Source organism: Miniopterus schreibersii (assembly GCF_964146895.1).
Source record: "Miniopterus schreibersii genome assembly, chromosome: 13".
Lineage (NCBI taxonomy): Eukaryota > Metazoa > Chordata > Mammalia > Chiroptera > Miniopteridae > Miniopterus > Miniopterus schreibersii.
In genome coordinates this window covers 40045774-40058949 of record NC_138113.1, presented here as the reverse complement: position 1 = coordinate 40058949, position 13176 = coordinate 40045774, and the positions used below count along the sequence as shown (strand labels likewise).

The following is a 13176-nucleotide window of genomic DNA, read 5'->3' as shown; positions in this document are numbered from 1 at the left end:
GATTTAAATTGTTATTAATAAGTGATTGATATGGCATGTATTGATAGGACAGATATGTTTAGTTTGCTTTTAGACTTATTTTTATGTAGTTATATATTTATAGTTTTCTAGTTTCATAGATTTTTGTTTAACCTTTTCCTGCATGGTCTGTTTTTTTGTTGTTGTTTGTTTTTTGGTGTTGGGGTAGGGGTGTGTGTGTGTGTGTGTGTGTGTGTTTCTTCTGATATCTAGGATGACCTGAGTTTATATTCTAATATTATTATAAATTTATATATACTAATAATACTCTTACTCATCTATGTCTTTAGGGACAATACAATATTTATAAATTCCCTACTATAGCAATTATAAATTAATCAAATTTTATCTCCTGCCTTCTCCATCACCCAGTATTAGACAATATTATCTTCCTTAATATTTACTCCTGTACTTTTTGCTTATAATATGCTTATCCTCCTGTTATTTGACTGGCCAATTTTAAATAATATCTGTCAACACTATTTGTTCTATAATATGGCAATCAGTGCCATTACTTTGTATCACATCACCTTTTCTCCTTCTCCACCTAAATTTTGTCAGTTTTATCACTTCTCCAGTTTCAGTATATATATTTATATTCTGTCCTGTTACCCTAGCCCTTTTATTTCTTTTGATTTTTGATCGAAGGTAAAACATGATCACAACCAATCCTTTTATTGTGGTTTTCCCAGTTACCTCCTATTTGGCTAAAGTTCATTCCCTAGGAATTCGGGACAGGCTCATGGGAACCATATTACCTGTTCATGAATATGCACCCCTGGGTGTCCGTAGCCTTTGTGCTTCAAAGGCAGCTTGGCTGAATACAAATCCTCCGCCACTCTTTCTTTCCTTGATGCTCAATAGATGGTGCTTTATTGTCCTTGGGTAATAAATGTTATTGTGGAGAAACTGAAACCAGCTTGATTTACTTCTATTTTAAATGACTTAATATTTTTGGAAGGAAAGACGCATGACTACTCCAAAACATTCTTTATCTCTGAAGTCCAATAACATATACTTGGATATGTCTCAGGATTGACCAATCTGGGTCAATTTTTCCTGACACAAAGTGGACTTTTTAAAATGTATATTCAAGTATTCTTTTATTTCACTGAAGTTTTTTAAACTGTTGTTTATTCAATTTATTTCATTGTTTTGGTTGTCAGACTCCAATTATGCAAATGTTGGATCTCCTTTCCCTGATTTCTATATGTCATTTTCTCTTTCTTTTTTATAACTCTTTATTTCCATTTTGTTTCACTTTCTTCACTATTTCTGTCCTCTATGCCCCTTACTGTGTTTTCCAATGTGGACATTCTGCACTGGGCTCCTTCCAATTTCATGTTTCCTTCTCCTTTCCTGAATCCTAACAGCTCATATTTCATTTCTTCTCATCTCATGATCTCTTGAGTTCTTTCATTTCTGCTTTGTATTCTGACTGCTCATTTCTAAAAGGTTTATAGCAAAATATTTCATTTTGTCTGCTCTTTGGCAAAATTTTTCTGGTGGGTACATATTTCCTTCTTTTGGTTAAGTTATGATTTATATTTTCTCTTCTTTTTTCATAGCATTTTTTAAATTAATGCTATTTCTTTTCTCATTACTTGTCACTAAATGTGTTGGATAAATTATTTCTTTTGTACCACCACAGATGCAGACAGCTTCCTGCAAATATGGCTCATCTCTGTGATTCTTGTGTAGCTCTACCTCCTCTGCTCCTCTGAACCAAACCGGCTCTAACAGATTTTTCTAACCAGCCTGAGTCTGTCTTCCAAGTTCCCATATCCATTGTGGTGAACAAGGGTTATAACTTTTATATTTTATGGTTAAACCTCAATTTCAAGAACTGTATTTTTAACTACTTATGAAATTTTCAAACACACACAATAGTAAAGAGAAGAGGTAATAAGCCCCCATGTACCTATAACCCATCTTGAATAATTATCAGCATTCTTTTATTAGGAAGTATGGGGTTTTCTGAGATCTGCTACCACTATGACCTTTCATCATTTCCATGCATCTTCTCTTAATTTACTGTCAAGTGGCGTCTACCCAATCTCAGTTGCTTTTGGACAACTCTTACATGTATTTTGGAGTCTGCTAGTTTTATTTGTTTCCAACTTTTACTGAAAATGGAATTTGTGGGTTTGAATGATTTCCAGAAGAAGAGGGGAAAAATGCTGACGTATGCAGCCATGTTCATACTGGAAGTTCCAATAAAATACTTTTTAAATTTCCAAGTGGTTGGTCTTTTTGTTTAAACTTTTGTTATTAATTTCTCCTCTTATTACATTTTAATCTGTCTTGTATGATTTCTGGTTTTGGTAACTTATTCCTAAACTAATATATGATCAAATTTTGTAAGTGTTCTCTGAGCATTAGGAAAAAATGTACTCTCTATTTTTTTATTATTTTTATTCTCTATTTTAAAGCTACTTTTAATGTAGTTTAAAAACATTTACCTTGTTATTCATATTTTATTTCCTTATTTATTTGTTTATTTATTTATTTATTGCTTCATCTGTTTAGGAGAGAGATACATTAAAATCCCCACTGTGGTTTTAATTTCTGCCATTTCATGCTTTTACTTATGTGAGATATTAGTTTATATATTCCTATCATTTTTGCTTTCAGTATTTCTAAGCTTTATTGTTCTGTGCAAACATATTTGGGAGCTTCCTTCATTCAGGTGTACACATTTTATTTATATAAAATACTTCATTTTGTTTCCTTTGCTTTTTACTTTAAATTCTATCTCTTTCTCTTTTGTTTGCACTGATCTTATTTTGTTTGCCTAAATATTTACTTTTCAGCCATTTTAGGTTGTATAGCTTTAGACACGTCTTTGAAAGACAATATAATGAATTTTGACTTTTGATATAATCTAAGAATCCTTATCACTCAATGGAGGTGTTTAATCCATTTTTATTTATCAGGAAAACTAATTTTTTTTTCTACTGTGTTTTTCTATGGTTACAGGGGGTTTTTTATGCTTTCTTGCTGTATCTTTTGTTTTCTACCTTTTGCTGCTAGGACTATGAGTTGTTTTTTCCCCCTATGCTAATGATTGCCAAAATATATTTTTGTTTTTACCCATTGTGTACTCCAGTCTCTCCATACTGCTACAGGCTATTTTTCAAAGACTCATGCTATTGGTGGTGGCTTTCTTCTATTTACTTATCCTTAAAGGACCAGCGTTCTTTCACGTCTGGTTTTTCTCCCAGTAACATGTTGAGGGCATTGTTTCAGACAGCTCATTTTCTCTTGGATACTGTCGGAGATCTCAGAGAGGTCAAGCTAGAGGGTTGGTGCCAATTCAGTATCCGGCATCTGAGGGAGCAGCAAGGGGGCCAGGGTAATGGGCCACCCTGGCAGGAGTTCCCATTCTTACTTGGTTTTTCTCATTTATTGGCAAGGCTACAGTAAAAACATGCCAGACCTAATGTGTCCGACCTTCTTCCTGGTACACAAATAGTTCTGTCTCTTTGCCCAACCTCACACACCCAACTACCAAGTCAATGGAGAACTTGCTGCCTGAGGCCTCATCTCTGCGCATTCGGGCATCCAGACACAAGTCGCCCATAAGCCTCTAACTATCAGAGAAACTCTTGACACTTTGTGAAATCACCCTCTAGAATATGCATCAAAGGCTTTCAGCAGCAGAATTACCCAGACGCCCAGGCTACCCACTCAGCCAACTCGCCCCAAATCCCATTCATCAAGGCCCTTTAGGGTGCTCCTTGGGCCTCCCCCATGTGTCTGACAACCTTTGTGGCCTTTCTCTAAGTAAGCCAACCAGATATAGCAAGTGGAAATACAGGATGCCCAGTTACATTTGTATTTCAAATAAATAACAAATAATTGTTAGATAGGTATGTCTAGTGCAACATTTGAAGCATACTTATATTAAAATATTCACTGTTTATCTGAAATTCAAGTGTGACTGGTTATTCTGACCTTTATCTGGAAACCCTCTCTTGGCCACTGCACGACTCCTTTGGGAAGTGATTTTGAGTCACCCCTGGTTATCTTTTTCAAAAGTAGCCTACTTTTAAAAAGTGTAATTATATTTGTGAAATTTCCTCAAAATACCAGAATTTCTCTGACTCACCCCTGGTTTTTTTGTTTGTTTGTTAGGGTGGGCTTCTTTTCACAGAAAGAGAGTTTACCATATTTTTATATTTACTAGGTAATTTCTGTCCCAATTGTCAGTGTGGGGTAATTAAAGCAACATTCTCAAGCTGACTTTCCTTTTTACTCTGATACAAAATTTGATTATAGAAAGTTTAAATAACTTCAAAAGATACAGAATAGTATAACAAATCCTTACATGACCATCTCTAAGCTTTAACAATTTTCAATATTTTGCAATTTCGATAATTTTTAATATTTTGAAAATCTATCTTCCCCCTTACTTTTTATTTTGAACATTTTAAAACAAATCCCAGGCATTGTTTCACCCATAAATACTTCAGTACTTTCTAGTATTCTTCCAAAAATACTTTCTTGGTTATCCCAGCCCACACTGACTTCTTGCTCTAAATCTGTGACCTTTCTCACCTCATTTAGTTCTTCAGCCTTCAGGCACCAAATGAGGAGACAAGCATAAATATACATACATATATATTTATTCTCTCTGTGTTATGTCTCCCGCTGCCCATCGCATGTGCCCAGGGACTGACAGACAGAAGAGAACTTGGAGAGGCCTCACCTTTAGAGTGTCGAAGTCCTTCTCCAAGTAGGAGCCACACTTTTCCCTCTCCCCAATCGAGGCAAAGAATTTGCTCCACCAATCGATGAACTCCTCCTCCTGAGCAGGTAGAAAGAAACCCATCATTTCAGAAACAGAACTTGTCAAGCAAGGTCCTTCTGGACTGAACACCTAGCAAAGCCTACAGGTTAGCCTGAACTTCAAAGCTCCCCTGTTGGGTGAGTTCAAGGGAGCAGAGAGCTAGAACTTCCCATCTCTCCAGGGGCCAACACTGCACAGACCGGAGAAGAAGTCTGAACACCTGCTTGGTATTAAGAGGCAGAGGCTCTAGCCTGGACCCTGTCCCCCATTCATTGTGTGATTCTGTTAAGCTCTCAGCTCTCCCTTTTCCTTTCTGGGAAATGGACATATATCATCATAGTACCTGAGGCTAAAATTTGACAGTGCATAAGATAACTCTTTGGGGGGTAATGTCAATAATCTGTTATTTATAAATATAATGCAATAGACTCAGTATAATCAGACCTCCAAAGAGCTATCTTGCCCCCCTCCACCCTAGCAAAAAAAAAAGCATCAGAAACCAGAATTCAGCCTCCTCCAAAGTCAAATCAAGGTCGAATCTTAGAAAATCAAGAAATACTAAGTGGTCATTATTCAAGACATTATGCTACATGGGAGAAATTAGGTGAGAAGAGAGGAAGGTTGTGATAACCCACTCTCCGCCCTTTCCCTCCTCCATGTACTCACATTTATAGGAAAAGGTATTCAAGCCTGTTGTGGCACACACTGGTCTCTCCCCTTTTAACTCCTCCCACACATGCTGTGTCTATAGGACCTCCAAGCTCTTGTGTCTAAAACGTTCCTCCAGCTGTGTCCTGTCTATATGTGTATCCTGTCACCGAGTCAGCAAGCTTCCTGAAGGTGGGATGGTCACTCTTCCCCATTCCTCCACCCAAAATCGCCAGGGGCTGTGAGTACCATTAAAGCTCACCAGCTCAGTGGGAAGGGCCAAGGACAAGGTGTGAGGATAGCCCATCTGGAACTCACTTTCCTCCTCTATATGAGGGGGTGAGCCAGGGGACCTCCCAAAAACCTGCTCGGATTCTATAAAATAAACTGAATGTCTACCATCGAGTATCTGGAAATGTTGCTGGCTTCCTTTAAGCCAATGCCCAGTCCTTTGAGTTCTGACATATTAGGGGTGCACACAAGCTGAAGAAAGGCTGCGGGAACCTAAACAAGCACAATGAAGAAAGGGAACGAAGTTCTCAGAGTCTCACCCATCCTGGAAGTGTGGCCCTAATACCCACTGTGTGGCCAGAATGTGGTTCCCAGGCACACAGCGTAGAGAGTAGGTGTCAGCGAGGCCAAGTCTGAAGAGAGTCACTGTCTGAACAACTTACCAAGAGGGTCTTCGGCAGCCAGAAGAGAGGAAAAGAGGTTCAGATATGTTAAGACATAAGGAAGCAGAGCTTTCTCACTTGTAACCACTCTTGAAAAAGCCAGCATAGGGCAAGACAGGCCTTGGCCCTGATGTTTTAAGTTCCATTTAAAGAAAGACATACTATGGACATATAAACATACACAGACATACATATCAAATTCACACAATCACCAATCCAAGGAAGACTATAGTTATACAGACATGCCCGAAGGAGATGCATATATGTTAAAATGCACATATACCCCACCCCCGCCCAAATATGCACATTCACACACAGGCAAATGTGCACGCACAGGTAGGAATGGTTAGAATGGAGCTTCACTTAGCTGTGTGATTCCACCTCAGTCTTTATTTTCTTCCCCAGCTCAGATATTTAAAGATCTGAGTGTATGACTCAGGCTCAGAGTCGGCCATAAATAATGGACAACAACCAGTGTGTTTTGTACAAAGAAATGACAGCAACACAGCAGTTGTGGGAAAGTTATTACACTTCCCTCAGTCTTGAAAAACCAAGTAAATTTTTTTAAAAGAATATGGAGACCAAGAATCTGAATAATATTTACAGTGTCAATGGAACAGACAAACATCGCGTGATCTAAACACAGAAAATATACCTTCTTGTCCAGCACCATTGGAGCACTTGGAAAAGTTAAAAGCCACAAAGCAAATTTCAATAAAGTCCAAAAAACAAACCCATTATCAATCACATTCTCTAACCATAATGCAATAAAACTGGAAACTAATGAGAAATTTAAAAATTAAAAATCCCAAACTTTTAGAAATTTAAAGGCATACTCTTAAAACCCTTTTAAGTCAAAGAGAAAACCACAACTGAAATCACAGATACATAGAACACATCAACAGTGAGAGGGCTATGCCCCAAGATTTGTGAGTGGTAGTCAAGTCTGAACTCAACGGAAATTTCGGTCTTAAATGTTTTTGCTTTTATACAAAAGAAATGGAAGTAAATTATCTGATAACTCAAGAAAATAGAAAACGAAAAGTAGGAAGACCATAAATTGAAAGTGACAAGTATAAATTAGTAATTAGTAGAAAGAAAAAGGATATTACAATTAATAATTAAACCCCAGAGCAAACTTTCAAAAGACCAATAAAATAAACATTTATCAAATCTAATGTTAAAAAGTGGGTACACCATTAGACATTAGAAAGAGCAAATAAAAATATATTATAGGGAGAATAAAAACATTAAGAGATTTATTTACTACACCCAAATTAATTATAAAACCTTGGAAAATCTCGATGAAGCGGATAATAAATTCTAGAAAAATATGAACTGCAAAAACTGATTCAAAAGTAACAAAAAAACATGAAGAGATCAGTAACCCTGGTAGTGGAAGAGATCTCAAAGAACTACTTCCAGTAAAGACACCAAGCCAAGACAGTTTCTTTGGGAGAAAATCCTGTCTTTAAAAGAATAAATCATTCTTTGTTCCACAGCATAGAAGAAAGGTGAAGTTTTCCCATTCATTTTGTGAAGCCTGACCAACACACACAGACACACATGCGCGCGCGTGCACACACAGAGTTTAATCTTATTCCTGAATGAAGATGTAAAGATCCTAAATAAAATAGCTAACAAGGAGATTGCTGCAGTAGCTCTGACATGGTCAAGCTGATTTGTTCCGGAATGCGGGACTGGCTCAGTATCACCGAGGCAGGAGAGAAAACCCACCTGATCATCTATAACAGAAACTTGGCAACTATGGCCCAGTGACCAACCACCTGGTTTTATAGTTTAAATACTGCCTATGGTTGCTTTTCAGCTACAACACAGAGTTGAGTAGTTGTGACACTTTATGTCCCCAAACTTCACATATTTACTGTTTGACCATTTCAGAAAATATTTGTCAAATTCTGATTCATAACATGCAAAAAAGAAGCAAGGGTGAAAGGGTTGATACAATTTTTCAGTTATTCCTAAATAAAACTCTCAGTGAATTAAGAATAAGAGGAAGCTTTCTTCACATAATAAGAATATCTTAAAAGAAAAGCCAGCATTGGGCTTAGTAGCAACAGGCATTCTCCCTTCTGGGTTTTTGGACATAGGGCTGCTTCTGCCAATAATTGTCATATGCTATGGATATAGCGAAGCGGTAAAATCAGGGCAGTTGGGAGCCAGGACTTGGGAGCCAGACTAGCAGGGTTCAAATCCTGCCACTCCTTCCTGTGTGACCCTGGGCAGATATTTATGTGAAATTTTCAGAGTAGGCAAAGCTATTGAGACAAAAAATAGGTTAGTGGACATCCTATCTTCCTTCTTATTACCGTAAGTGCTCTACTTGCACCCCAAGGCCAGCCCAAGACCAAGCCTGCACTGATGTCCTAGGTGCCCTGCCTTCTGGTCTACTCAAGGACACTACTCCATGATTCTTCTCACCCTCTTCTGCATCATCACACTTCTCTCTCTACTGGATCATTCCCATCAGCATTCAAACATGTGACACTAGTTCTCCATCATTAAAAAAAAAAATCTCTGACCACTCTTTCTCTTTTGGCTCCCACCTCATTTCTTTCTTTCACACTTTTTTTTTTTTAACAGAAAAACTTCTAGAAAGAATTACCTACACTTGTCTCTAATTCTTGTTTTTCCATTCTCTCTGCTCTACCAAAATATGATTGCCAAGGTCACAATGACTTGGGCCTCCATAATCAATCTAGCAGCAGTATTTAATGTGGGCAGTCACTTCTCTGTCCTGGAACTATCCTCCCCGCATTGCCTCACAGAGCACGGTGACTGCCACCTCACTGGCCACGTCTTCTCAGTCTTTGCTAATTCCTCCTTGTCACTCTCCCCCTGATCATCTGGGTGCCTCGGTGCTCCTCTGTGCGCAGGCCTCTACCCTCCCCATCCACTCTCACTCCCTTGGGATTCTCCTCGGGTCTTACACCTTTAAATAACACATACACTGCTGAGCTCTCTCCAGCCTGGATGACTCCTCTGAACTCCAGCTGCCTGTTTCACACATACATCCCACAACAGAGATCCCCCCGGATATCTACTAAGTTTCTCAAATGTACCATGTGTAGAATCCAGTTTCTGATCATCCCCCTGCTCCTTCCACAGTCTTCCTCTCGTAAGTAGATGCCAATTTCTTCCTTCCAGACACTCAAGCCAAAAACGACGCATTCCCCTTGGACTCCTGTTCCTCACGCTGCACGGTCAGTCCATCCGCAAATCCTCCTGGCGCCACCTTCAGTACATCCTCAGAATCAGGCCACTTGGCCCCGTCTTCCCCATCATCTGGATTATTGCACCGGTCTTCTACCAGCCTCCCTGCTTTTACCATAGCTGCGAAATCTACCTCAACACAATGGCCACGCACACTGAAACATGTCACCTCTCTCTACGATCCCACCAATGATTTGCCAACTCACTCAGAAAAAAGCTAAAGACCTTACAACAGCAACAAGCTAAACTCTCTCATGATGGGGCTGTCACACCTCCCTCATCTCACGTCCTTCCACTTTCTTTCTCACTCACGCTGCACCAGCCACAGTGGCCTCCTGGTTCTCGAACATTCCAGCACCTGCATGCTCTTCCCATGGCAGGAACTCTATTCCCGTGATGGAGGCATAAGTGACTTCTTCACCGCCTTCAAGTCTTCACTTAAATGTAATGCTTTACCCTCCTTATTTACCATACTTTAAATCAGAGCTCCCTCCAGGCAATTCTTATTCCCCCTTCCTTGCTTTTTCTCCTTACCAACCAACACCATCTGACATTGTATATATTTTACTTAGGTGTTTGTTTATTGTGTCTCTTTCCCCACGAGGGCAGAGATCTTTGTCTTTTCAACACTGTGTCCCCAGTACTTAGAACACTGCCTGGCGTATATTTGCAGTTCAGTAAATATTTGATGGATATGTGAATGCCTAATTAGCAAGGGGGTGGGTGATCCTTGGCTTTTAGATTTCCAAAAGCAGATGACATGCCATTAAAATAATAGGTTTAAAAGGATGTTTGGCCATCCAGTTTTCCCACCAAATACAGGTGAGATAAAAATGTAGAGGGGGGAAAGCAGCAAGAATGAGAGGCTTGTGGTGATTTCTGGTAAGGCACCCCCATACCCTGCTCCCCCAGGTTAGCCCAAAGTTATATATGGAAGTTATCCCTCCATAACTTTGGGGATCTGGTAAACAGCAGCCACCTAGAAGTTGCCAGGGGAATTGGCGTATGGGGCATTTGGCAGAAGATGGCTGCATGGGTGTTGTGGGGGAGAGAGCCCAAGGGAGCCTTTGTCAAGTGCTGTAGATCCCAGAGTTCATGACAGAACTGCCAAATTGTACCATGCTCTCCAGAAAAGTTTGAAAGTAGGGTGAGAGAGAGAGAGAACAGGGGAACCTGAATGGGTCTTATGACTAATATGAAAAGACTGTGTGGTCTTCAAGCTCAGAAATCAGTGGACTTACAGAGATCTATCTGTAAGGACACATGCTGGTGACCAGGGTCCCTCCCTGTGGAAGTCATGACATGATGGAAGCCGAAACCAGAATTTAGCTGCCTCCCAGGGGGAGGACAAGAAGGAAAAGTCCAAAACTGACTAGGATTTAATCTACACTGTTGAAGAATACCAGGACTTTTCTGCCATCAGGGAAAATTTAAGCTCAACAGAGAGATTAAGTTGAATTACAGAAAATAAACTTATATTTTTAACTCACTCACAGGTGTGACTTGAAAATATCATTTCTGTTATTTCACTAATCTGGCCTCCAATGACATTATCTCAAGCCTGCTTCTTCCTGCTCTCCCTCAGGGAGTCCAGGGATAAGCTGGCATGCCCATAACAACGAGCCCCACCGAAACAGGGCAGCCCTTCCCTGTGTTAACCCACACGTGCCAAAGCCAACCAATCCTCTGATGTTACCGTAATCCCATAACCCAAAGCTCCAAAAGGGTCAGATGGTCTCTCATCACAAGTGTGTACTTGACCTCACTTTGCACTAGCTAGGCATGTAGTCTTCGACCACGGCAAGGGGAAGAAACAAATGCAAAAGGCTTGATTGTTGAAGTGTCATCTCAGGCTTTGGCAAGAAGTCTGACCATTAAAACTTTATTTTCCCGTGTTCAAGGTTCAAGGCCCCTCATCGTTCAGCCAGCCAAGCAAAAAAGTCTGATCAAGGCACGGACTGGCCGCCTCTCCGATTTCAGCTAATAGCCAACATTCAGTTCCCCAGCAACCAGAGCCATGTAACAAAGACACGCTTCTCCAGCCTTGATCCGGCCTAATAGGCACTCTAATCCCTCTGAAGACCCAAATCAGCACAGCGCATTCCGAACATTTAATTTCCCATTTCCATCCAGTGGGTCTAACACATTTTATGAATATGGGCAGCAAAACCGACAACAATAATCTAAATAATCTAAGCCTGCCTTTCTGAGGAGTGAGGAAAGTGGAAGAGAGGGGGTCACAACACTTGTGTTCTCTCCCCATGATGACCACTTGAATCAAAGAGAAAAGTTCCTGGTCAAATGTATTTATCATTAAAGTTAAAATGTTAAACCTCAGGTCACTATATTGAACTATACACCCACCTTTAAAAAAGAAGTACATTATTTTTTTATAATTTTAAGCCTTCATTGTCTATGTCAACCCAGAGATAGACATCTAGATTGTGTTGAAAGTAATTTCTCATAGCATAAATCATTATCATCAAGATAGTAACAACATAACAACCCAATACAGGGGTTATTGTGAGGCCCTGAGTTAATGTCTGTAAAGATATCCTGAGACCAGTAAAATTTACCATGATAAATGCTCTTGTTGATATTAACAATATCATCAGTTTGATCCCTAGGACTCTTGCCCTATAGCTTGACATATGTGTAACTGAAATAATGATATGATGATTCCTCTGATTCTTTCATTAATTTCTAAGGCTTTAGAAACTGAGCCTATTTGCTCACGCACACACTAATTCAAACACAGATGTAACATACAGGTTCCCATTCTTACATGTAGATCAGACAAACCCCCAGATATGCAGACACCCCCATTTCAAACCTACCTCACCCCATGCATACTAAACCTCTCATACCCCCCCAAACCACATGAACATATGCCCACAGCCAGCTACCACGTTGATTCAGCAGAACTCTACACACTCATAACAAAAATCACTTAATTATTTCCACAAGTGGAACACTGGGCTTTCAACCTCTTGTTGACACTTTCTGCAGTCTGCCCCCGTGTCTGTCAAAGGCGGATCATTGTTCTGCTTACTCTTACTTCAAGCTGGACCAGCAGAGGTGGGAGGGAAGGGAAGACCTTTAACCAAAATGCTGAATTGCTTCCAAAAGGCCCAGTGAATAAATGTGCCTGAAATCTAGCAAAGTCAAGCAGATGGTGAGCAGAGAAGGGTCAATCTGACTATTGGCCTGCTCCAGATGGGGGACCCAAATGGGATGAGGAAGCCTGTGGGGAATCCCAGCTTGCTGGTTCTTTCCCAACTCAGGAGCCTAAGGTAGACATGTGGTCCATGATTTGGTTCTCAGAGGACAGTGTGACCACATACTCCCATACAGAAAGCCCAGAAAAATGGAATCTAACCAGTAGATTGAATGAAAATGAGCCATCAGTCTTCAACTTAGGAATAAAGCAATGAGACATCACTAATTCAGAACCTGAGATGATTCCAATAGGGCCTGGGCCAAAGCTTACCTTACCTTTGTTCTGCTTATGTAGACAATTTTGCTTAACAAGATTTCCAACAATCTGCTTGAGAGAAAAACTATTTTTGAAGGCCTTCCCAGAACTGCAGAAGCATTCATCAAACTATAGACACTAATCTTAGCTATCTTAAATTCAATTTAAAAAGTATTTTGGGGGTGCCTACTATGTGCCAAAGTCAACCAACTGTCTAGTTACTGTGTGCATTTCCATACACAAAATCACGTTACTTTTTAAATATTTTTTATTTTGAACTTACTGCTCATTCAGTCTGGTTTCCCCACGCCTCGGTGAATGTAAAAGAGGTGTCA

At 39.8% G+C, this 13176-nt stretch overlaps 1 protein-coding gene across 22 annotated transcripts in view; it reads right to left on the bottom strand.

Annotated features, from left to right (window-relative positions):
* The window catches only part of DYSF (dysferlin), a 192066-nt gene that overhangs the window by 26440 nt on the left and 152450 nt on the right, over positions 1-13176 (bottom strand). For all 22 annotated transcript variants that reach the window (XM_081156856.1, XM_081156863.1, XM_081156854.1 and 19 more), the window contains one exon: positions 4730-4828. In XM_081156856.1, coding sequence (XP_081012982.1) covers positions 4730-4828 — 99 coding nt within the window. The remainder of the gene's footprint in view (positions 1-4729; positions 4829-13176) is intronic.